General features: G+C 37.8%; 3 protein-coding genes across 3 annotated transcripts in view; 2 read left to right on the top strand and 1 right to left on the bottom strand.

Moving 5' to 3' along the window:
- lrrc45 (leucine rich repeat containing 45) overlaps positions 1–1,503 on the bottom strand; it is a 34,771-nt gene extending 33,268 nt beyond the window's left edge. The window contains exon 1 of the mRNA XM_042507427.1: positions 1,439–1,503. The gene's annotated coding sequence lies outside the window, so the exon portion shown is untranslated. The remainder of the gene's footprint in view (positions 1–1,438) is intronic.
- A 318-nt stretch (positions 1,504–1,821) lies between these two features.
- Positions 1,822–7,798, top strand: trub1 (TruB pseudouridine (psi) synthase family member 1). Its single transcript, XM_042508267.1, has 8 exons — positions 1,822–2,000; positions 2,112–2,210; positions 3,985–4,040; positions 4,928–5,009; positions 5,155–5,227; positions 6,637–6,776; positions 6,943–6,999; positions 7,109–7,798. Exons 1-8 carry the CDS (start codon positions 1,853–1,855, stop codon positions 7,288–7,290), a joined length of 837 nt encoding a protein of 278 aa, XP_042364201.1. The 5' UTR covers positions 1,822–1,852; the 3' UTR covers positions 7,291–7,798.
- A 5,639-nt stretch (positions 7,799–13,437) lies between these two features.
- Positions 13,438–22,035, top strand: hhex (hematopoietically expressed homeobox). The gene is made up of 4 exons (XM_042507893.1): positions 13,438–14,070; positions 19,441–19,619; positions 20,657–20,707; positions 21,538–22,035. Exons 1-4 carry the CDS (start codon positions 13,689–13,691, stop codon positions 21,799–21,801), a joined length of 876 nt encoding a protein of 291 aa, XP_042363827.1. The 5' UTR covers positions 13,438–13,688; the 3' UTR covers positions 21,802–22,035.
- The last annotated feature ends 3,967 nt before the right edge of the window (positions 22,036–26,002 follow it).

The following is a 26,002-nucleotide window of genomic DNA, read 5'->3' as shown; positions in this document are numbered from 1 at the left end:
CAAGCATTAAGCCAAAATTTCCCTCGTAGTGTTATATTGTGAGGATTTGGTGCTTTTCTTTGACTCATGATTGTAAAATGAATATCTTTCTGTTATGGATTGTTGGTTGGACAAAAAAAAACATTTGATGACATCACCTTGGGCTCTAAAAATTGTGATTTCTAACTATCTCACAACAATTTAGGGACCAAAAGTTTAATATGTGACATTTCATAAAACACATTTCAAACAAATTTACAAAACACTACAACATTTCCAAAAAACACTTCAAGATTTCCTAGTGTTTTTAGGAAATGTTACATTGTGGAGGGAAATGTTGAAGTGTTTTGGAGTGAAGTGTTTGGGAATTATTGTTTTGTTTTTGGGAAACAAAGTGTTTTCTGAAATGTTGTTGTGTTTTGACCCATCATATGTAGCCCTGTTACTGAACAATGTTTACTAAACGTGTGAATCCTGCAAAAATGACAATGTATTTTATAGGACACTTATGCTACCGTTTAAATGGTTCCATAGGCCTGGCCTACACAGATCTGCTAGCAGCTCATCACCATCACTGAGTGAGTGAAAGTGGATACTGAAGGACTGCAGACAGACCAAATTGAAAAAACAGTAGTAACATGAATCTGCTGTCTTTGTGAGGCCAAACTGCATACAACTTGTGTGCGCATGTGTGTGTGTAGATACTTTCATAATAATAATGAATACTGCATTAACCTACCAACAGGACAGTTTCTGAATACAATACATGGATGCTTAATCATGGAATGACTTTTTTAGGCACTGTCAGTGTGTAATCTGGAACTGTTCAAACCTAAGTTCCACTCATTCACTAAAATAATTTGGCTGTTAGCATCAATGAAAAATATCTCATACATTGAAAAATCGAAACTAATTACTGCAAATAACAACTGGTGCAGACTGTGCAAGTGCTCCACTATGACAAACACAATAAAAACTGCAGCAGTTTAGAGTGCACCATGCTTTCAACAAAAACACATATGTAGTAATATAAAGATGAAAATCCAGCCAACAACACGAGAACCACTCCTTCAATTCGGCATCATCCAACCTAAGAACCAGAACATATTAAAAGAGAATCAAACTTCAAGAACTGTTAGCTGGTTGGCGTGAGCAAGCAGCATGACACAAAAGCATGAAATTTATTCAAATAAATGGTACTTGGTGAAACCATATGTATGCCGAATCAAAATATGGCTTATATTTATATAGAAAACGTTTTGCGTTCTATCTTAAAAACTATGCAACTTGGTGATAACAGAGCTAAATGTTATTGTCAAATTTTGAATGGGAGTATCGCGTACGTCAAAGGCTCGTACAGGGCTATCAAATGGTTAACCGACGTGAAAATAACGGAAGTCTTTAGGATTCTGCCTTTAACAAATTACTAACATAATTTAAGACAACAAACTCCACTAACCTCGGCAACTTCTCGACAAATACCTTCTGGACAGTTGTTGCAGAAAGCACAGCTGACAGGCAAAGGAAGCCAAGCTACAAAGTAACTAGGAAGTGCATTTCGGCGCAAAGGATTTTGGTCAGTGTAGTTTCGAAAACGTAAGCCTTTTTCAGCCAGCTACCCTCAAACTACTAGCAAAAACTAAACGTTACCAATTTTAATCAGCCAGCGTGTCACAGAGGACAGAAATAGTTAAGGTCTTTTAGTAGTAATGACATTTTCGTCGTGTTATTTTGGTTTGGGGCCCAAATAAGAAATAAATATAAATGTGTTGAACCAGCAGATGGCAAAATACAAGCACTGCTTGCTTAGTCGCAGTTGGCAATTACACGAGTAGAAGAAGAAGTATATCCGCCGAAGAAGAGTAAAACAAGCATGGCAGGGAACATAAGCAACACTGCAGCTCCTATAACTAGTTCTTTGACTAAATTACACTCCTTAAATGGATTGTTTGCGATATATAAGAAACAAGGGCCGACATCGGCAGATGTGTTAAACACACTCAAAGAAGTTTTACTCAAAGGTAATTCAGCAGGGACCGACATTAGGAAATGAGTCTGTTGTCATTGGAGCAGTGGAGCATGTTTGATTTGAAGCTAGCAGTAACATGTTGTGTGTAAATGGTGTGTTTCAGAGGCTGGGGTAAAAAACCCGAACCCGCGGAAGAGGAAGAAGCAGAGCCTGAAGATGGGGCACGGAGGGACGCTGGACAGTGCTGCCAGTGGGGTGCTGGGTAAGAGGGGTGATCCATTTAAATACAAGTGGTGGTCCATGTGTGACTGTTGTCATTTCTGCCCTGGCTGGTTAGTAGTGGAGCTGGTATTTAAAGAAGATTCCACCCAAACAATTAAAAGAATAGTTTGTTTTTTAAAAAAGTGGGGTTGCATGAGGTGCTTATCCATGGACAGTACATTACATACATCAGAGGTCAGACAGCACACCCTCAGTTTGGAGAAGCAGACTGGAGTCTGACACTGAAGCTAAGCATTGTACTGCTGTGGAGAGGGGACACAGCAAAACCTGTTTAAACCATCCAAAAAAGCCCCACCTAAAAAAAAAAAAATCAATATCAGTTTAAGTGTATTATTTAACATACTTTATTTAACATTATAACATGATTGTTTTAAACGTTATTATAACAATAGTTTGTGTTACTTTATTTTAGCTACTGTATTTGTAACTGCAGTGTATTTAATAATTTAGTATTTTAGTAGTTCACACTAATTTAGAGGACATTTCAAACTATTGAGATAGATATTGTGTATGACACTATAGACAAGAAAAATCATATTATTTTAAAGCCATATTGCCCAGCCCTAGTGTATGCTATATTGGTGATTATTGAGATTTTACTGCTTTACCTTTCCTTCAGACAGTCAGTTTCAATTAACAGCTTTGGTCCATGCTCTTGTAAAAGCAACCAGGCTCCATTGAGAAAAATAGTGGGTTAACATAGCTGAACACAGGAGCTGTAGGTCTGCCGCTGTGTAGATTACTTTGCTAGTTTGTGTTATTGTGTGATTTTGGTGAATCTAAACTAGACATTTTAAGTACATCACAAAAAAATTCAGTGATGGAAGCAGCAGTAGACCAGCAGCTCCTGTATTCAGCAATATTAAATCAGTGTTTGTCTCAGTGGAATCTGGTGTTTAATTTTTCCATCAGATATCACTGTTTAACATTAAAGTAAAGCAGTGAAAATACTCTCAATATAGCATGCATGTAAGCTTATCTTTTTGATTTCTTTAGGTGCATTTTTTTTAGGTGGCTCAACGATTTTTTGTCACTGGCCCCCATTCACAGCAGCAGATTGGTAAGCTACCATGTTGGACTCTAGCCTGCTTCTCCAAACTGGGGACATGCTGACTCTCATCTACCACATGTAATACACTAATTAATGATAAGTACCTCATACAACCCCACTTCAAAAAATCTAAACTCTCCCTTTAAACTGTGATGAAACATTACCTTGTGACATTTCTCTGCAAGGGCAGAGATTGATTTACTAGTTGGTATGTATATGGTGAAGGTGACTAAAGATAGGAAGCAAGCAAGCATGTTCATGAGAGAAAATCAAGTGTGTATCTTTCTAGGTTTGTCCTTCTAATACAGAATTTCTGCTACTTGTTTCTATACCTACTCCACGGCTCAGCAAGGAAACACTGTGGAAACACAGAGTGGATTTGGTCCTAAAAAGACTGTAACACTGGAAGAAAAACTTAGGATTTGTGTAACTCATAGGGCTGAAGTCTCATAAGGTTTGGCTGAACTTAAGAATTCCTTTTTATACAGAACAAGGACTGTGGGTTTTGCCCTCCATTGCTTTTGAAAGGGATCTCTCTCTCTCTCAGCAGCAATTATGGACAGAATGAATAATTACAGTCAGCACTAAGGCTGTAATGAAATCATCAGGATGATGTTTGCTCAGTGTCAGCTGTAATGAACATTTCCACTTCTCGGGGAGGTTAGCAGGGCTTTGCTAACATTGTCTATATTGTCTTTTTCAGTTGTTGGTGTTGGGAACGGCACAAAGATGCTCAGTAAAATGTTGGCTGGTTCTAAGGTGAGTTTGTTGGCACCTATTTAAACATTATAAGTCAGCTGATAACAAAGTCATAAAGAGTTACATTAACAAAGCAGAGAAATTGTTCTTCTCAAACAGAATTTGTGTGTTTCCAGTATGAGGATTCAGTTAATAATAATACAACACAAAACAAGGTTTCTAGCATTTTTTCCTCTGTTAAAGGGTGTTTTGGGTTGTTTTCCCTTATCCGCTGTTAGAGTCCAAGGACAGAGAGATGTCATATGCTATAAAGCCCAATGATGCAAATTGTGATTTGTGATATTGGGCTTTATAAATAAAATTGAATTGAACTACACAAATGTAATGAAAGCTGTATCACAGATTTTATCTTACTATATGATGTGTTAAACTAAAACATTAAGATAGATTAAGACAGGAAATACAGTTCTCATGAGAATAAAATATATGTTATTTCAAGAATACTTAAAAATGAGGTCTTTTTTAATTGTTAAGCTGGTTTTTATCCCATTGTTAGTCTGAACAGCGTTAACATATTCAATCAAAGTGGTATTTTAAACATGTGTACATTAAGGATGACACATTTTATTTAAAAAAAAATCTGTTTGCTATGTGCTGCTGGCTGCAACTGTCTCACTCAATACTGGACCAATTTCACAAAGCTATTGTTCTGATGAGTCACTTTGACACTAAAAAAACGGGGAAAACAGGGTCCAGGTTAGAAAATACCAAAATTCTCCTTGAATGCCTGAGGTACATTTCACTGAGGACAGTACATCGTTTGACCAAAAATAACTCTTGCTCCTGTTGGAGTTTGGCATTTTTTGGTTTAGAATGAGCAGCATACCTGTGGAAGTGATCATTAATGCACAGAGACAATAAAGTCATTTGTCCTGCTTGTTTTTCAGAAATATGTTGCTGTTGGGGAACTGGGCAAAGCAACAGATACTCTTGATGCCACTGGCAGTGTGACTCTGGAGAAAGGCTTTGGTAAGTATTGAAGTACTAATGATGCCATGTCATCCAAACAGTTCATCCCAGTCAGCTGTCTAATCTACCAAAGCATGCCTCTTTTCTTTCAGCAGATTTTGTCTCTATTTTACAAGCTGATGTCTCTATGATTTTTTGCCCACAGAGCACATTACCAGGTTAGACATTGAGGAGAAACTGAAAGCTTTCACTGGTGACATCATGCAAGTTCCTCCACTGTGAGTAAAGCGTGCAGTCTGACAAATTCAACTCATCCCAATAATATCTGTGTATGTTAAAGTACTTTTAGAGGTTTTGATTCGCAAATCTAATTGGTAGAAAGCCTAGAAATGTAATTTGCATGAATATTCGTGCTTGAAAACATCATGGAGCCTCCATGAAGTTTCTAATCACAGGAGAAAACAGACCTTAGGGCAAGTACAACAAATGCAGCATTTCAGCAGAGCCTTATTTCACTATTGTTACATTAAGAGTAAAAGAAACACCCAAATACTGATGCTAAATGTAAAGGGACTTAATTTATTATGTTTAACAGCCACAGTTAAAGATTTCTCAAAAAAATGCTGTATATCTAAGCAAGTACAACAGTTGCTTTGCTGTAACACACATTCATACGGAGCAAATTAAATGGCCAAACCAATAAATCAGTCAACCTCTAATACATATAATAGACCCTGTTCTTTTATAAAATTTACATATTATCGTTTACATATTTTGGATGAGACACAGTGATGTGACTGCTTTCTATGAATATCCATCTAAAATGATAGATCAGCGCAGCATCAGGTAATAGTCAGCATTTTCAATTAGGCATCACTCGATTCATCGTTTCAGGCAGAATGGCAACAAGGCATGGGGGGGGGGTCTTGTTTATTTTATTGTTTGTTTTTTGAGAGTACTAGAATAAAGAACTAACCTAAAATATGTATCCATAGTTTTACAGAGTAATTAAGCTACCAGTAACCTTAAAAGTATTTTTTGACTCAGTTATTAGAATTACAGAGGCCTAATAAAAAACTCTTTTCAGCTCCCTCTGGTCTCTGGTCTCTGAGCACATAAATGGTCCGTCTGCTGCTGTTTCTGTTGTGATGCAGTGAACTTTGCTGCCTCTAGAGGTCTCTATCAGAGCTCCAGACTTGTGTTGTACAATCTGTCACTTCTTGCTGTGAGGAGGCTTTCCTGCCAGTTGCCGTTCATGAAGCCAAACAGCCTAAAGCTGCAACATTTCACATTGAGGGAAATGGGAAGACTGACAGTGTCTCTCTGTGGTATAGAATGGATGGATTGATGTAATTTATACACCCTGTCCACAGTGCAGCATAATACTTTTCAGTTAAACGTGCTGTATGTGACTCAGGGGAAAGATAGTTGATTGTTGAGTCTTATTTCCAGAAAAATGCTGATGCTTTGGGTCTTTGGGTTAGTGGCAGTGGCGTCATTATGTTGGTGGGCCTGCGTGTTTGGAAGGTTTTTTTTTTTCTTTTTTTTTTTAAATCACCCAAAATGGAAAAAAAAGAAAAAATCACCAAAAATATTAATGTTAATAATGTTAGTATTTTTTCCTCTACAGAGCTCCAGGCTAAACCCCCAGTGACCTCAGTGATTAATTGGTTTTCCATCATTTCAGCTACTCTGCACTCAAAAAAGATGGCCAGCGTCTGTCGGTGCTGCTGATGAAAGGTCACAAGGTTGAGGCCAAACCAGCCAGACCAGTCACTGTGTACAACCTGACCCTGCAGGACTTCACACCTCCTCTCTTCACTCTGGGTTAGCATACACTGCATAATGCAGTGTTTCTGTCTTCCTCTGCAGAATACTGACCTCTGACTCGCTGGTATTTATAACTGCATTTTGGATGTGACCTCCTGCTGTTTCCATATTTTTAAATTACACATTCAAACCAGCAATTAAAATGGTTTTGCTTCTATAACAGATATCGAGTGTGGAGGTGGATTTTATGTCAGGAGCTTAGTGGATGACCTGGGGAAAGGTGAGATTCACTCATCAGCATGTTTAATGGAAAGGTGAATAAAGTGAAGTAGCCAATCAGAGATGCACCCTGCTGACACATGAGAATAATGACAGTCTTTGTGTTGCAGCTCTGTCGTCATGTGCTCATGTGAAGGAACTGACCCGCACTAAGCAGGGTCAGTTCACCCTGGAGGAGCACGCCTTACCGGAAGAGCAGTGGACTCTGGAGTACATCCTGCGCTCTCTGCAGCCCTGCCCAGAGTCCGAGCAGGCTGCCAACTGTACACAGCCGCCAGAGGCTAACACCTGAAGAACACCTGAGAACAGTTGAGGAGCAGGACCCAGAGTGAAAAGATGGAGTTGCTGTTGGTTAGTCAGGACTCACCAGTGAAGAGAACATCCTGTCTAAACATTGTCACGTTCTCCGGGATGTTTTCAGGTGTGCTGATGAGCAGATGAACTGTGATGGAATGAGACAAATGTCAAAACTATGATTGTTTCTCTCTGGACTCACTGGACCAGTGAAACCACTCCACACTTTATGCCTGATTTCTCCTCCACATTCTAGTGAATTCCATCTGGTCTCTGCCTCGCCTGCTTTTTACGTTTTACTTACATTTGTAAAAAATTCCAGATTGTCTAACAGCCCCACCCCAGCCTCTGTCTGCACCCACTCAGATTGTTCTTATAATAATGTAATGTAGAATGTAGAGCTAGGTAATAGAAACACTATACACATCTGTCAAAATTTAACCCTTTAAAAGCTGGAGCGGCATCACTTTTCTTGTGCTGCTTTGAGACACCTTTCACAGTTATTTAAATCTTTGAACTCTGAGCAAATATCTGAGCAAGTAGGTGTGATTTCTTTCAAAAACATGAGGAAAAAAACAATAAGCAACTTGGTAAGAAATATTACACAAATTACAAGAAATTAGTCGATTTACAAGATTATTTTTAAAAATGCAAGGGAAAAAATGTATTGGGAAGGGGAGGTTGGAAAAGATAGACTTAAAAAAAAAGAATCTTGTAACAGAATTATTATAATGATTCTAATTCTGTAACATGATTTCGTGTTTTTTTTAATCTAATTTTTCTGTCTTTTTCGCTTCTGTTTTTTTTTTGTTCGGGTTTTTAATTTTGTTTTACTAATTTTCAGGTAATTTTCTTGTACTTCTTACTAATTTCGTATTACTTTTTGGGTCATTTCTTTAGCTGCACATCACCTTCTTCCCATGTTTTGAAAGAAATTAAACTAACTTGATCAGGTTTCAATGGGAAAAAAATAATTTCCACTTTATAAAAATAAATGATGCAATTTTTAATTTTTAAATCTTTAAATTCTAACATAAAACAGACAGAAAGTGTATATTAAACAAAACCTGGAGAAAAACATTCCACTCTGCAGGATTGATCATGATTCATGCTGAAAAGTTTATTTTTTGTCAAAAGGAGTTTTATGATAACATTGTCCTCATTTAGGTTGTCTCATATGAAACACTGGCAATTACCTTCTGTTGCCATGCTGGAAAAAAACCAACAAATGTGGGTGAAATATGTATTACAAGGTTTACCTGGAGGTTTATTTGTGGAAATGCTCCAAACAGAGCTCTTAATACAGACACCTAAAATATGAATAAGTGCTATTTCTGTTCTTCCAGTTCAGTGTGGAGCTGTTTCTTTCTCTGAAGCTGTTGTTGCATCAGCAGTTGTGTGTTCGTACAGCATGATTCAGATTAAAGAAATAATCAAGTGAAATCTTCAAGTGCGCCTTATGGTTAAATACTTCACTTATACACCCAAAACTGTTCTTATATCATTCAGAGTGTTTTCTGGTCATGAAGGAACTATTTTTATTTCTTCCTCCTTTTTTTTTTTTAAAGAGGAATCTCTGTTGTCTTACCTGCCCATTACTACACTGGCTGATGGTTGATAGATTATAAACTCACAAATTCATCTTAGTTTTATAAATCTAGGAGATGGATTGCCTTGATAAAGGTAAGTAAAAAAATAAACTACTACTTTCAATGTATGTTCATTTTATTATTTATTAAAACTTTACTTCTGTTGACTTAATTTTGTGAAGTTATTGCAATTAAAAAATGATAAGTGACTTAATTTATTCTTTGCAAGTTACAACTTCAGTTTTGAAGTAAACCAAGTTAGTCTGGCTTAACTGAACAGTTTTGTGTATTTCACAAGTTGGCTGAAGCTTAATTGAGAATAAATACTGGTGATGAAATGGTTAAGAATGTGATATCTTAAGTAAAGTCAAAGAGAAATATTTAATCTATATAATATTTTTTAAAGATTTTTTAAGGCTTTTAAATGTTTTATTGTATAATTTTATTTCCTCAAACATTGGTCTTGTCTTAAGATGCTCAGAATGACATTTTGTTAAAATGAAAATTATCCTGCAAACTAATCCTCCTTTGCTGTGCTTACTTAATTTGTCAAATGCAAATGAGTCAATACAGTTAAGTCAGACTAACTTGGTTTGATTAAGTTACTGTCACAAAAAAAGATAATTTTACTTGTCATGTTTTTAAGTTGACTTTACAAAATAAGGTAAATCAATGTTTGTTAAGGAAACCTAACAAATACAAAGTAAACAGCATAAGAATAGTATGCTTACCTTTTTCAAGGCAATTGGTTTTCTAGACTTTTTTAAGATCAGCTTGTCAGATTTTATATTGTAAAGTGTTAAGTGTGCAAATATATATATATATATATACACTGTAAAATCTGACTGGTTGATTTAACTTGAAAAGTCTTGGAAACAAATTATCTTTAAACATTTAAGTAAATATAACTATTGGTCTTATTTATGGTTTACTTTATATCTAATTAAGTTTGCTTAAAATTTTGTTATATTTACTTGATTTTATGAAGTTTTTAACAACTTAAACATGACTAGTTAAAATCAATCTTTCTAAGTTTTAGCAACTACAGTAAACCAAGTTCATCATGTTATACATCTGTATTCTCCTGGGTTAAAATTACTCAATATTTTTTGTATTTTCTTAAACTTGTTAACGAAACAGATCTCCTGACTTCATCTGCAAAATCCTCTTTGTCATGATCAAGTTCAGTCAGACTAACTTGGTTTACTGGAGTTGCTAACAATAATTACAAAGTGATTTTACTTGTCATTTTTAAGTTGCAACAACTTGACAAAATGAAACAAGTCAACTTAACAGTTACATATAAAGTAAACTTCAATTAAGAGTTATATTTACTTTTCTTTTTCAGGGCAAGCGGTTTCCAATATTATTTTAAGTAAGATCAATTTGTCAGATTTTGCAGTGTAGTATAGTATGTAATTAAAAATGTAATAGTATATTGTGCCATGATGGAAGTCATAAAAGGGTCAGTGTGTAGGCTCCTCAATCACATGACATACTAAACTGGCACTGAGTCATCAAAACTTTGAGATCTAAGATTGTTGTTTCAAAATGCTCTAAAATGGTCGGTTTCAGGTGGAATTCCCCTCAGACCTCCCTGTTGGGTTTGGTTTTTAAAGGTGTAATTTGAACATGGCCCTCTTATGTTAAATATATGATTATGGCCCTACATCTTACTAAACATCCCCAAAATAAAAGGTTGTCTTCACCGAGGTGTCAGTGTTTTCAGGCTACATGGATAATGGTTAATGGTAAGCAGGAGACATATCTGGCGCCAGCTGCCAAAAAGCAGCAGCAGCAGCGCCTCTGCACAGGAGTTATCAATCGTTTTTGGACAAGAGCCTGACGCCGCGGAGAGCTGGCCGGATCAATGGGCTGCAATCATTGTCTCAGTCCAAATATTAGCCGTTTGGTGACTTCTTTCATGTCTTCAAGGCTGCTCATATCCCTGTTTGCACTCTGAGTCCGCTTTATCTAAATTACAGCCGTTAGAAAGTTGGCAGTTAGCAGTGCGCGCTTTAAAGGCGCATCAGAAAATCGAAGCATTGGAGCAGCGCGCGGATTTATCAGCGGCAGGCTTCCTCCCCGCACTGAGGCGTGACTGCTCTCCGTGTCATTAATGAAGTCAGCTGGTAATAAAAATCGAGACGAGCCTAGCACGTGCAGCTGGAGCCTCGCAGTCAGAGTGTGTTCGTGGTGTAACTCTGGAACAGAGAAGTTATTGATAATAGTTTAACACTTTGCGGAAACGAATGTGAGGTGATAAACACGCATTTAGTGAGCCAATAAAGCGATTTGCATTCGGAGTCATTATCATAGCCTAAGTAGGATATATCAGCGCGCTGATAGCAGCCGGTCACAGGAAAACTCCAAACATTCAAATCATGACTTCATCACTCGCTTTTCAGCTGCACCGTCATGGAGGAGGATTGCAGTTAACTTGTATTGCATCGTTCAAGATAACACAGAAAACTGTTTGATTAGTCAAAGAGACTTCAAACGCACGTTAGGATGTGTGTAAAAATACTGACAACACCGCGGGCATGACATCTGGATGTGTTCCTGAGAATCAGGAAAAATAGTTAGAAGAAGAGTTCCGGGGAAGTTTGTTGCAGATGAAACGGTGGGATTAGGCCTGGATTTTACACCCTGAATACTGCGTTGTTATTGTTGTTGTTTTTCGGTGGCTGGGGGTAGGTTTGATTAGCCTATGTGTAGTATGCCTTTAAAAAACAGGTAGGATAAAAAGTAGGATTCAGTATTCCAGCGCCATGATTATGTCCCTGACAGTATAAAGAGGGCTTTGACACTGCATTTAATGCAGTGATACTGAATTTAGGCCCTAATCTGGCCCACAGCCCCATTTTTGCATAAAATAAAGTTATTCACACCTACCAAATGTCCTAAAACCTTAGAAACATAAAAAAAAATGTTGGGATTGTTGTCTAAAAACGTCCTGAAATCCAAGACATCATAAAATCCAAGAAATGTCCTAAAATCCTTGAAAAGTTCTAAAATCCTAAAAACGTTCTAAAATCCTAGAAATGTTCTACAATCCTAGAAACGTTCTAAAATCCGAGAAACATCTTAAAATCCTACAGACTGAGAAATGTCTTAAAAACCTAGAAACATCCTGAAATCCTATGCAAAAATCATACAGGCATGTATTAAGCTGCAACTCTTATTTGGTAAAAGTGGCCCCCACACAAAGTAAGTTGAGTATCCCTGCCTTATAACTTATACACAAACGGAAGAAGAAATAATGGTCAGAAATAGGAACTAGTAGTCAGACAAACACAAATGAACAAATTCAAATATAGCCTATAACACGTTTTATTTAAAATTCAATAAAACATCAGGGGCCACCTCATACAGACAAAAGATGTAAATTATGAAACATGTGTTATGTAAAATTGGAATTTAGGGAAGCAGACCCACAACTCAACATCAGTGTGATAATCAACGCAGAGAGAAGTGGATGAGTAGATTTCTGTGCCTGTGTCAGCATGGAGGTCACTAAACAGGCTGACAGGGCACAGGCCCAGCAGGGGCCCAAGGTGCCAGGGGGACCCTGAGGAAGAGCCTCTACATTAAGTGACTTAAAGCATTTTTAATCAAAACGTCAAATGGCTCAGTCTAAAGTGCATACATCCTAATTCTGTTTTTCTTAGATCATTTTTTTAGTACATAAAGATGCAGCATTTTCTATTATATCAGTGAATCTGATGGTGCAGAGAGGTTTTGGATAGAATTTAGACAAACAGACAGGCAGACAGACAGACATACAAAATCCCAGGGGAAAGATGCATAACAGCCAAGTATTTGGAATGAGTTTCTTTAACATGTCTGTGTCCAGGGGCTGCTCTCCAAACTCCAAATTACAGATTTATTAAAAACAGATGTCATATAGAACAATACAATGTTGGTAAAGGAACATATTGCTATCAATAAAACAAGCAAACATATATATTCCCCATAGCAAAAAAAATAAATTGACATCAGGATAAGGTTATTGCCAAATGATCAAACACTTATTTACTTGCTTACAGTAACTTTTGAACACCACGTAGTTAAGCTGTGTGGCATGTTCAGACTGCTCATTATCCACATTTAAAGAAACTATTTGTTTTAATTTAAAAAAGTTAGTGTCCGAGTGCCTAAAATGTTTAAGTTGACTGAATTAGAGAAGACAAAAATGTAAGACTGGTTGTTGTAAACTTCCTCTGCTCTCTAGTGAGATCTAAGAGTAAAACTGTTTTATTAATCCGAGCAAGATCATCTTTTGGGGATTTAAAAACCCAAGCTAACCTGAGTCATCGTTGCACCAGGATATCACTCCAGCCATCAGGTTGTTAGTTTCAGATGATTGGCTGCTGCGCACTGATTCTGCTGAAACACAGTTATCTCTCTTCTCCTGTCATCTGATCACTGTGCGCCTCGATTGGAGCCGCGAATGAGCCAATCAGAATTGGCCGTTGGCCACCTGCAGGAAGTTGGCCGTCCACTTATCTCCTCCCTTCTCCGCCTGCAGCCAGATAACAGTCCCAACAGTTGAACTAAACACCAGCTAGTCCACTACCGCAACCTGATGGACACCAAAACACTCTAACGGTCCGCAGCGCTCAGACTCTCTCTCATTTGTTCCGGACAGCCAGTGGACTTATGTCTGCATATGAAGTTACAGCACATGCTTGGTAGTATGTAAAAAGTTCTTATTAGATACTGACGATAAAGAGGAAGGCTGTAGGGAGAGGACGCAAGGACGCAGCTTTCCGTTAACTCCGTTACAACGCGCAACGGCGGCACCATGAGCGTCCCGCTTTACGCACCGACTCCCATCCAGCCGGCTCACCCGACACCATTCTACATCGACGACATTCTGGGGAGGACTGCCACCACCACCACCTCCTCACCCTCTTCCTCCTCCTCCTCCTGCTCCACTCCGATCATCCCCACACCGACTCTCCCGTCACCCAACTCCTCCTTTACGAGTCTCATCTCGCCGTACAGGACGCCGATTTACGAACCCACGCCAATACACCCGGCGCTGTCTCACCACGCCGCTGCCGCGCTGACTGCGACCTACGCCTCCTCCGGGGCTTTCGCCGGTTCCATCTACCCGTTCCACCACCAGCACCACCGCTCCATGGGGGAGTACGCACAGGCGCTGCTGAGACACGACCCTCTCGGTAAGTTGCGCGAGTGTGCGTAAAACTCTTGGATAGCTTAGAACGATACTATGGGTAATATTTCTTCTGTACAGTGCGTGTCATTTACAGCACCACCAATGACAATTTACAGCTACGTTTTTGTTTGGTTGTGTTAAAAGTTCGAGTTAACGGAAAAAATCTTTCCTTTTCATAAGTTCACGTTTTGCATGGTGTATTTTATTATGCCTGATTATCTCCTCATTTCTTTTGTGAGAAATTAATTTAGTTCATTAGAAATCAAACCTGCTGGGATGATGTGGCAATATAAGAGCACTTTTCACCCTTTGCATGACAACTTCTCTGTCCTCACAAGCTTCGTTTCTGCGCCAACGAAACCATTTTTGCATAAGTATAACACGCTTGGTCATGCATGCATATCCAACGCAAGTTCAATGCGGCCTTCATAAACAGACTGCAGAGTACATGAAGTCTTTCTTAAGTCTTAAGCTCAACTCTCTTCCAAAGAACACGATGCCTTACCACTCACATATGAGTCACGTTGTTATTGTGACAGACACATTGGGGACACAATAGCAGCAGGCTGATCCATTCCGTCTGCTGGTGGGGGCGGCGATAGGGGGGCGGGGGGTGCATGGTAACCTTGACTCCTTTTCCTGACTCCCATTGTTTCTGAAACATCAGAGGAGCAAATCAGCCGGTGACTAAAACATAGCTGGGCTCTAAATCACTTGTTATTTCATTGCTGCGTATCTCTCTCCTCTCTCTCTCTCTCTCTCGCTCCCTCGCGCTCTCTCGCCTCTCTCTCTCTCTCTCTCTCTCTCTCTCTCTGTGTGTGTGTGTGTGTGTTTGTGTGTGTTTTCATATACTTGTGAGCACCAAATATCTCCTACAAGAGAATTAAAAAAAAATTTTTTTTTTAAATTTGATTTTAAAAAATGTGTAGGCTGCCTAAAAAATTTACATTGAAAAGTTGAGCTAATTTTGCAATGATTTAACTTGTCTTCTCGAATTCAGTCAAATTAAAGCAGCCTGGACACTAACTTTTTTAAGGTAAAACAAATATTTGATGCACACTATGTGACCCTATAAGCATCAAATAGCCTAAAATAAAAAAAAGTTATCGTTTCCTCACTCAAAGAGCCTAAAATAAACTAGGCCTATTTATTGAAAAAGTCTCTAGGCAGCCTTAGAATTTTAAGTTGAGGTAATTTTGATTCAGCTTATCTTCCCAAATTCAGTCAACTTAAAAGTTCAAGGTAGCCCAGACACTAACTCTTTTTTAGCTAAGATAAATGCACTGTAAACTCTGACAAGTTTATTCTACTTTTTTAAAAAACTGGCAAACTGTTGGCCTTGAAAATGTAAGTAAATATAACTATTAGTATTAATTTATGTTAACTTTATATGCAATTGTTAAGTGTACTTAACAGTTAGTTATATTTACTTAATTTTGTGAAGTTGTTGCAGCGTAAGAATAACACAATTTTAAGCTTACTGAACTGGAGAAAAAAGTTGAGGTACTTTTTTTATAATGCAAATTGTCTTCTCAAATTCAGTCAACTTAAAAATGGAAGACAGCTCAGACACTAACGTTTTAAAGTTAAGACAAATAGGCTGACATTTGTACAGTGTATGTTCATTGTAAAACCTGACAAGTTTGTGTTTAGCTGAAAGAAAATCTAGGAAACCAATTGCCCTAAAAAATAGAAGTACAACTATTAATCTTAATTTATGTTAACTTTATCTCTAATTGTCAAGTTTACTTAACAATTAGATATATTTGCTTAGTCCTGTGAAGTTTTTGCTACTCAAAAATGCTGACATTTTAAGTTGACTGAAACGGAGAAAACGAGTTGAAGTAGTTTTATAATGATTCGACTTATCTTCCTAAATTCAGTCAGCTTAAAATTGTAAGGCAACCCAGACACTAACTTTTCTTTAAATTAAAACAAAGTTTATTTTTACATTGTAGTCTTTTGTGCATATTTTGTGTTGGGCTCTAAAGACTTAATGAATTGTTTGGACACACCAATATCTGTTTGGGGATATTATCTTAATTGCTTTTTAAGTAGTCTGTGAGTGATGAGGGTTTTTTTTTTTTCCATGTTGCAACTGACCCCGGTCTTCCCTCACAGACCTATATGTGAAAATGTGTAAGAGTAAGAATAAATGAGTAAGAGTTGTAGTAAAGTTTGTGAATTGTTTTACCATGTTTTCGGATGTGAATCCCTATGAGACTGGCTGGGTTAGAGGCTGTGAGTGATAGTGCTCTGAAACATGTGACAACCGACCGTCTGACTCTGTGCCGCTCTGAACGGGCCCGGCCTTTCCGTTCAGGCCGGAAGCCGTGGTGCTGTCGATAGGAGTAAATCTGCTTTCAGAAGCTGTTGAATGTTTTCCTGGCTCCCCCCGGCCAGCCGCTTCCTCGGGAGCCCGCTGCACGCTGCTGATTATTTTATCGACATCCTCAATACAGACATATTCAGGAAACACTCGGCCTCTGATAGCCCGGGATCCGTTTTTCACATATTGTTGCACTTCCTCTGGCCGGCCCGCGAGGATGTGGCTGACTCTCTTTCTGGTTGGCGGTGAGCAGAGAATAAAGGCAGCAGGCAGCACATCAAGTCTAATGGTCTCTCTGCTCCACAGATAAAGTCTCATTTAGAGGAGTTTAAATTAGAGAGGAAAGGCCTCGTGTTAGAGAAAAAACAAACACATATGAGCTCATGTTGGTTTTTATACAACAATCAAATGCTGGAAAAAAAGTGCACTTTCATAAAAAGATTAATTTCAGTCTTATGTCTCGCTTATTCTTCCGACCATTATGCCAGCACTATGACAGATCATGTGGCTAGGCTATAGCTGGAGGAAGTTTTCAGCTATTCAGTATTAAAATGTCTTAAATGTCTATCAAAAAATAGTTGCCAATTAATTTTTTGTCCATCAGATAATTGAATAAACAACATTTCAGCTGTACTTATAAACCATTGAAAACTGTTGGGTAGTTAAATTTATAACGTCATATTTTATGCACTTTTTGTTTCTGAAAAAAATATATCTTAATTTGATAAGTAACTAAAGCTTTTAGATAAAAACAAAAAGTAGCTACAACATTTTCCTCTGAAATGGAGTGGAGTAAAATTATATAGTGGGATGAAAAGAAAAGACTCAAGTAAGTACCTGAAAGCTGTAGTACAGTACTTCAGTGAATGTACTTAGTTACATTCCACTACTGGACTATATGATATGCCAGTTGTATATGGATTGAACCGGGTTAAAATATCACAAAGACCAAGGCTACAATGTAAAGTAAAGTACCCTATGGGCGTTTGTATTTGGTATTTCTTACCTTTTTTTTTTTAACTACATTAAAACAGTGGCGCTATTATGCCTGGGTATCTCAGGCTTATAGCCCCATATCGGTTGAAAATACATTTTTCATTTCTGTTATTACACTTTATGGATAGCCCAAATGATGTAATTTGTGCGATTTTTATTTTGGCATGCACATGGAGGGCATGTTTTCTTTAAAAATCACCAAAAAACTTAAGAAAAAAAACGTTAAAAAAAATTAAAGGACAAAAATTCACAAAATATCCCTTCCTGGCGTTTTTTTTTTTTTATTTTTTTTTTTTACAGACGTCTGACATGCCGCTGCATTAAAGCATACAGCTAGGTACAGGTTGTTACATTTCCGTTAAAGCATGCAAAAAAACAAAAACAAAAAACAAAATATGAATAGAAAACGAGATCAGGCTGTGCAGCATCATAAAGCTTTCTGCTGGGGCTGAAAAACAGTTTAGGATCATTCGTTTATCTCGTGACTTCATCTGTGGGTTTTATATGAGCCTAAATCTGTCATTAAAATGTAGTTGATATAACTATAAGCTCTCGTTAGAAATGCCCTGCTTTATTATTAGATACACATCGAAACATCCGAACATAAAACTAACATCAGAAAGACAACCGCAGAAATAAAATGTTACGCTACATCTGTTAGATCAACTAAAATGACACTGCTTCTGTAACCCGGCCTGTTGGAGCATCAGCCGATTCTTCATCTAAAGTTGATTGTAAATCTTTCCTTTGGTGATCTTTTTGTTAGTGAACACATGTCCTGGGAGTGGATTAGCTAACTTCCTGTGGAGCCGAGCAGCAGGCCTGTGACTGCGGTGCTTTCAGCCTCACAGATTGATGTTGTGTCAGAGGACACAGCGTCTGTTGGGGGATGCCATCGCCTATAATCACACCGCAAAGCAGGAAGCACATGAAGCGGATATTTGGCCATAGTTTTCACTTTGTCACGACCTTCCTTAAAGACAGCGTGCAGCCACAGGCCGCTGCGCTCTCTGCTGCTGTTTGTTCCGGGTCATTAACTGCACACACAAAAACAGCCCTGATCACACCGCGCCGGGCCGCTCCAACAAAAAAACAAAACAAAAAACAAAACCACAAACAACTGTAATCTGTTAGACTGGAGCAGTTTACATGGCATAATGCAGTTCATTTATTTTTTCCTCTACTCCTTCACTGACCAACAGGCTAACAGAGTATAATAGTAATTATTATAATATTTTGATTTGTAAAATAAATGAATAAATAAATAATAGGCCTAGCAGCGATGATTATTGTTGTTATTGTTGTTGTTGTTTTGTTAAGCCTATTAGATCTGAGTTCACAGTTGCTTATAAAGTTTGAAACCCGAGCAAATCGGCTTGATTTCTTTCAAAAACATGGGAAGAAGACAATGAACAGCGAAAGACGACCCAAAAATAATCAAGACATTAGTAAAAAGTACAAAAAAATCCCTAAAAAATAGTAAAAGAAAGGAAAGAATGAAAGAAAGGACCTGCAAGGGGCATACAATTATACTCATTCTGTAGCTACATTTATATGTGTGATTATGGTCATACTAAATATAGCCTAGTTATAGGCGGACGTTTTCCCCAACTTCTTAATCTTAAGCTTCTTATTTCTTGCAGTTTGTGGAACACTGGCTCTTTGCATTTTAAGAAGTGGCACCTTTTTGCTCAGGATTCAATGTTTTAAATTAATGTAAAAGATGGCTGAAAGCAGAAAAAAGTGATGCTGCTCCAGTTTGCGGCTCCAGGGATAACAGTCAAGTGCTTTATTAATGTAGAGAATCCAGAGGAGAAGAGGACAGGCGTGAGTGTTACTTGAATGTCCTGGCAGGGTTTTGTTTTACCTGGAGTTTTCTTCGGTTTTCCGATTTATTCCGTGTTCTCGGCTTTCTTGGCCTACTTTGAATGTACAGCCTGCTCTGCTCTCTTCGGGCTGCAGATGTTTGTGGTATTTGTATGGGGAAAAAAAGGTGCTAAATGTGGACTTGAGAGTGACTTTTCGGTGCTGTCTGTCCCTCGTGTGAAGGGAAACCTCTGTTGTGGACCCCCTTCATCCAGCGGCCTCTACACAAGAGAAAGGGCGGCCAGGTCCGGTTCTCTAACGACCAGACCATCGAGCTGGAGAAGAAGTTTGAGACGCAGAAATACCTGTCACCTCCGGAGAGGAAGAGACTGGCCAAGATACTGCAGCTCAGCGAGAGACAGGTGAGCACGAGGAGTCCGGTGGGAGCAGGAGACAATCAGCGGAGACTTTGGGGATTGTCTGTAGCTACATCCCATGTAGCCTACAATAACTCTCCCATAAAGTCTGTTGCTCTGTGTTCTGGATACGGAAGTACGTTTTGTTTGTTTGTTTTTCACCATGACACAGAGATAATATTAACTTGCAGACAGGCTATTAGAAAGATATTGTTCTTGGCAAAAAGGAAGCAACACAAGAAAAGTGATGTCTGGACAGGCTTCAAAGGGTTAATTCATTCAGTTGAATTCAATTGCGTTTATCACACAAACAGACACAAGCTATTATTATTATTATTATTATTATCGTTATTATTATTATTATTATACAACGGAAAGTTTGCGGCCTAGTCCACTCGAACAGCAACAACATTATCTCATTAACTCAGTTCTGGGTTTTTTTTGTGTGTGTTTTTTTCTTAAGTATTTGTCTCGAGTTTACGCTAACAATTCATTTAACCAGGCATCAGTCCAATAAACTATTCTTCTCTCGGTGACACGCGCGCTGCGGGCGTGCACAATTCACCTTCGAACTGGAATGCTCAAATATATAGTGCTGCTGAGTGGAATGGATATTTAGAGCTTCAGCTTAAAACAATACAGAGATAGGCTGCTGCTGCAAAAGACAACTGGGTTGAGAATGTATTTTCAATATACCATATAAAAAAACAGGATTCTGATGACCACTTGCAGTCCAAATAATTGTCACAGAAAAGGCGTCACAATACCATCTGCAGGCGGGTTTTAGCCCGTTATCATAATATGACATTGCGCCCGCTGTTCACTGTCGGACCAAATCCATTTCAGAAACTCAAATCTCCAGATAACTCTCTGAGGAAAAAAGCATTTTATTTTCTATTCGTATTTGTGCAGTTGTCATTTGAATAGGTCGTCGCTTGTTCCATGTGTGCTCCTGCTGTTGTCTCTTCTGCTAAAGTTTGACTACTGAAAAAGGGAAATCAAACCAAGAGATTGAGCATAAATCGTTTCTTTTTGTCTTTCAGGTTAAAACCTGGTTCCAGAATCGACGAGCGAAGTGGCGAAGACTAAAACAGGTAACCCACGTTCCCTCATCACAGTTCCCCTTTACTCATTTATTAACCCTTTAAAACCTGCGCAAACTGGTTTGATTTCTTCTAAAAACATGCAGAAGGTAGCAACTACAGAAGAACTGAACCAAACATTTTCAAGAAATTAGTAAAAAGGAAATGAACTGAAAGTTAATTTTAAAAAGAAAGAAAGAAAAAATACAAATCAGGAAAACAAGACTGGAGAAAAAATGCTTAAAATGATCATAATTCTATTCTAACATATTTTAGATATAAAAATTAGGCTAAAAATATAGTTTTTCCGTAACAGTTTTTTCCATGGACATTTCTCCCTATCTTTTTCGAATGGGGACAACCATGGGAGTAAGGGGATGAGCAACTAAAAAAGAAATTACCCAAAAATTAGCAAGAAAATTACCTGAAAATTAGTAAAATAGATAAATACACAGAAGAGAAAAAGAAAGCAAATAGAGTGTTTAAAAATTATAACTCAGTGACATGATTTTGAATATGTAATTATGACCATTAAATGCACATGTTTTCCCCTAGTCACCCTTCCCACAATAGATTTTCCTTGGCTTTTTAAAAAACATTTTTCTAAATCTAAACCTACTAATTTCTTGCAATTTGAGGAACATTTCGTTTCGAGTTTTTCCAAGTCATCCTTTCCCCATGATTTTGAAAGAATTCAAAAGCTGAAATACTTGTGAAAGGCGTAACGCAGCACAAGAAAAGTGATGTCACTCCAAGTTTCGAAGGGTTAAGGAAGGATCTAGTAGCCTAATTATTACAGCCAAACAGACTTCTGCATCAAATAATCTGTTTCCATTTATCAGGAGAATCCTCAGGGAGGTAAGAGGGAGGTGGAGGATGACAGCTCCACCGGGAAGAGTACTAAAGAAGACGACACCACAGAGGGGATCCAGAGCCCGGAGCAGAGACGCTCAGCCCCGGCCTCCGAGCTGCAGGCGGGCCGCTGCGTGCTCTCCGCGTCACCGCAGCATCAGCAGCCGCACACAGAGCTGGACTCTGACGTGTCTGATGATACCGACCAGGAGCTGGACATAGAGGACGACGATGAGTTTTCTCCGAAGCTGTGAACTACAGGCTCCACACTGACACGCTGGATCCACTCGGACACTCGGAGCTGAGTGCTGAAGATCAGTGGACTCCTCTGACTCTGGAGCCTGTTCACTCACTCACCTGCTGGAGTGTGTTCAAGCCACAGCGGCAGACAGGCCGATAAACTAGTTCCTGCACTGCAAAATCTGACAAGCTGATTTCAAAAGATTGCCTTGAAAAAATTAAGTAAATATAACTTATTAACCAAAATGTGATTTATGATAATGGGCTTTATGAATAGAATTTAATTGAATACTTAATTTTGTAAAGTTGTTGCAACTTAAAAGTGACAGTTTTTAATAGAGTCAGTCTTTCTAAGTTTATGTGCTACTTATCTAGATTCTGCTGGTTGCAAACTTGTTAGTCATATTTGTATTTTCTTAATCATTGGTAAGATCTTCTTTGTCATGATCAAGTTCAGTCAGACTAACATGATTTACTGAAGTAGAACACTTAGAAAGTACAAGGTAATTTCACTTGTTACTGCTTCACAAAATTAAGTTAAAACAATTGAATTTTAAGTAAACTTAACAATTATAAAATAAACAAAAAATAAAATTAATACTTATATTTACTTATTGGAAAATTGGTATCTTGGTTTCCAAGATAATAAGATAACCTTATCAGATTTTACAGTGCAATCTAAGCTAATATTGAGTAAAAAAAAAAAAAAAAAACATTGTAAAAATCAAACATGTCACCATCCCTTTTGCCTTCCATAGAACTATCATCTCTGTTGTAAATGTCTCTTCTTGTATATAATGCATAGCACTCTGCTGTATTCGTGCTGTTGTTACTCTGTTGTGTTGATCTGGACAGTAGGCCTATACTTACTGTACTCTACTAAATGTTGTAAACGCTCATGTTTTCTTTGGGCCGTTGTCTTAAAATTCCATTATTAATCAATGTAGCTCTAATCATGTTTTTTTGGGTGATAGCCAGTCTAATAAACTATTTTTGTGGTAAGAATAAATTTGTCACTTTCAGATGGAGCTCAGCTGGATTATGACTCTGTTTAACATGTTGTCTAGTCTATTTCATTAAATTGCACAGGGGAAAAATGATAAATAAAGTAGTAATATTTTGATTGTAGAACATCTTTAGCGCAGCACAGAAGAATTGACAGAGTGAATACAAATTAGCCTAAAATAATAGTTACAGAAAATAATAAGAACAAACACTGGACGAAAAGGAGCTGTATCTGTAAAGATCCAACAGTATACGAGTTTTTGGCTCTGTCACATATCCATAACATTCAGAGTATCCTGGAAGATCTGATCCATAGCAGATCCATAAATATGACGTTTTCCGCATATGATATCTGTGACATATCCATTAGGATACCAGATTTGTAAATCACAAAGATCGCAGATCTGGAAAAATACCATCAACAGATTTTCAGACAAATGCAGATAGAAAGAAATCTGACTGACAAATATATACAGATCTGCAATACTGTCTCAGCTGGCCAAAAATCGTATCGTCTATGGTCGAGTACAGAGCTTTACACAAGCATGTTAGGGATTACATGTTTAACATTAAACTAATTTGTCAAAGATGTTGTGTTATTTATCTATAGAATAATCTGTTAGAAATACAAGGTCAGGTGTCCCTTACCCCAAAAATCGTACAAAGACAAAGGAGCTTACAGCTAGCCTGAAAGATCCAGTGGTATAAGATTTTGTCTTTCACATAGATATCTAGAAAATATCTCATCTGTTGCATATGCTTCTTGTCCATAAACATATCCTATAAGATACCAGTCATACTGTATATTGAACAGATAGATGTCATGATTCTGGATTTTTGAGGGTCCAATCTTGTTTATGGATGTGTGTGTGTGTGGACGCACACACACACACACACACACACACACACACACACACACACACACACATGCATGCACGCATACACACACACACACACACACACACACACACACACACACACATACTTGCATGTACACACAGGACCTATAGACCTATATGGATTACATATTTAAGGGTAAAATCGTGAGTGATATTACAGTTATTGTTAACATGAGAATTTAAATGAGACCAAACATCCATTGTTATTTTACACTGAGAAAAAAGGATTAAAGTCTCATCAGCCTGCCCACAAAGAGAACATAAGTCTTATGGTTGTAACGTAACATAGGCTGTTAGCAACATGTGATGAAGTTAACACAACAAACTGTTTTAAGTGCATGTCAAGATGCAAGGATGCAAGCTGCATGGTCACTTAATTACACCTACAATATAATGCTATCCAATACAACAACAGCTCTGCATAAATTCTGCCTTAAAGGGAAACAACAGCCATTAAAAAAAGAAGATATTATTCAGGAGGCTATATAACATGATGGAAGAAATACTAGAACCTCATGAACGTGCATATTGCGACGGTGTGCAAAGAAAGAAGTCTGAAAAGGCTGAAAAGGCATTTTATTACTTAATCTAAAAATAAGGCCTTAACTGATATTAAAATGTCTTAAATAAATCTTACCCATACAGTGGCAGCTCATCTGTCACCTGCTCATGGGTGATCTGGCAGTGGAGGCTACTACCCAAAAAATAAGTAATGGAATATGTTTCTGTTTTTTTTTTTTTTTTTTAAGTTTTGTTTTAATTAATTGATTTTTTTTTTTTTTAGATATTTATTTAGTTGATATTCCCCTTTTTGTGCTCAGCTGATGTGGTGGGGGAATACATTAAGTTTTTTTAATTGCACATAGTTTTAAATAGACATATTTTGTTTGTTATACCAGTAAATGTTTTTTTATTGTAAAGTACTTCTTTATCAAATATTTAAAGAAAAAGGTCCCTTGGTAATAATAGTCCCATGCGAATGGGCCTTATGCCTGTGCTGTGTTTTTGGCCACTGTGCCATTACTATCCCTCTATATCTCCTTATTCTTTTGTCTTTCTACCAGTCCACACTCCTCCTGGACTCCTGGACTCCAACACAGCACCCTCTGGTTCCCACACCAGACTGAGCTACCGTCACCAAATTAGATCTACGAATAGTAAGGGCCATTTTTATTTTCTTTAAGTCTGTGTTGTAGTTTTGATTGGCTGCTGTGCCGCTGTGCCAACAGATCTGTTTGATTACTGATCGTGGCCGCCGTGTGATAACTATCCATCTCCCATCTCTGTAACTATCTCTTATCTCTGGCTTTACCTCTCTATCTCTGTCTATCTCTATTCCTCATCCCTCTTTATCTATTTGTGGCCACCGTGCCCTGACTATCTCTATATATCTCCTGTCTATCTCTCTATCTGCTGTGAGATAAGCGTCATTTGCATTTTGCCACCTTAGAATTATGAGTTTCTATCTGCATTCTGAGTGGTTTTGAGATATTGTGCTTCAAAAGTTTGCATTCATAATTGCAAAAATTATAAGAACAGTTTTTGTTTTCAAAATAAATAGTCCCAAAATACATATAACTTTTATGAAACACCTCAAATTGTGTTAATAAGTTGTAACAGAATAAGAATACCTTTGACCTTTTGTTTGGGTGATTTGACCATGACTATCTGTTGTCTATCTGCTTGGATCTATTAGTTTACAACTATATAATACAATAATTGCCAAAATTGAATATTACACTCTGTTATTATTATTTATTACACACGCACACACACATGCACACACAGGACCTATAGACATGCATTAGTTGCAGAGAGATGTTAGACTGATGGAGATGACACATACTCAGAGCTCCAAGCAGGTAGAGCCTCAGTGCCTTGCTCAAAGGCACCATCCTCCAGTTTCCACGTCAAGTCCCTGTAGACTGACCTATTGCCGCCCAACAAGATCTACATAAAGTGAGTGCCATTTTTACTTTTTATGTTTGTGTTGTGCTGACAGAACTCAATCTGTCATGGCCGCCGTGCTAACATGTCTGTTTGGTTATATTTGATGACCACTGTGCCATGACTATCCCTCCATATATCACCCTAAAGTGTCTTTCCCTCATCTTTCCAACTATATCTCTATTTATCTCTATATCTGCCTCATCTCTTTTGCCTCTTACATAAGATATATAGTGTTTTTATTTTCTTAAAATCTGTCATGTGTTTCTGGTTGGCCGCTGTGCTGACTTATCTCTTGGAATGATCTTGTATGGCCGCCATGCAATAACTGTCTGTTATGCTTCTATATTTTTTAGCTTGAACC

This window comes from Plectropomus leopardus, chromosome 19 (genome assembly GCF_008729295.1).
Source record: "Plectropomus leopardus isolate mb chromosome 19, YSFRI_Pleo_2.0, whole genome shotgun sequence".
NCBI classification, from domain to species: domain Eukaryota; kingdom Metazoa; phylum Chordata; class Actinopteri; order Perciformes; family Serranidae; genus Plectropomus; species Plectropomus leopardus.
This window is presented reverse-complemented; position numbering and strand designations above follow the sequence as displayed.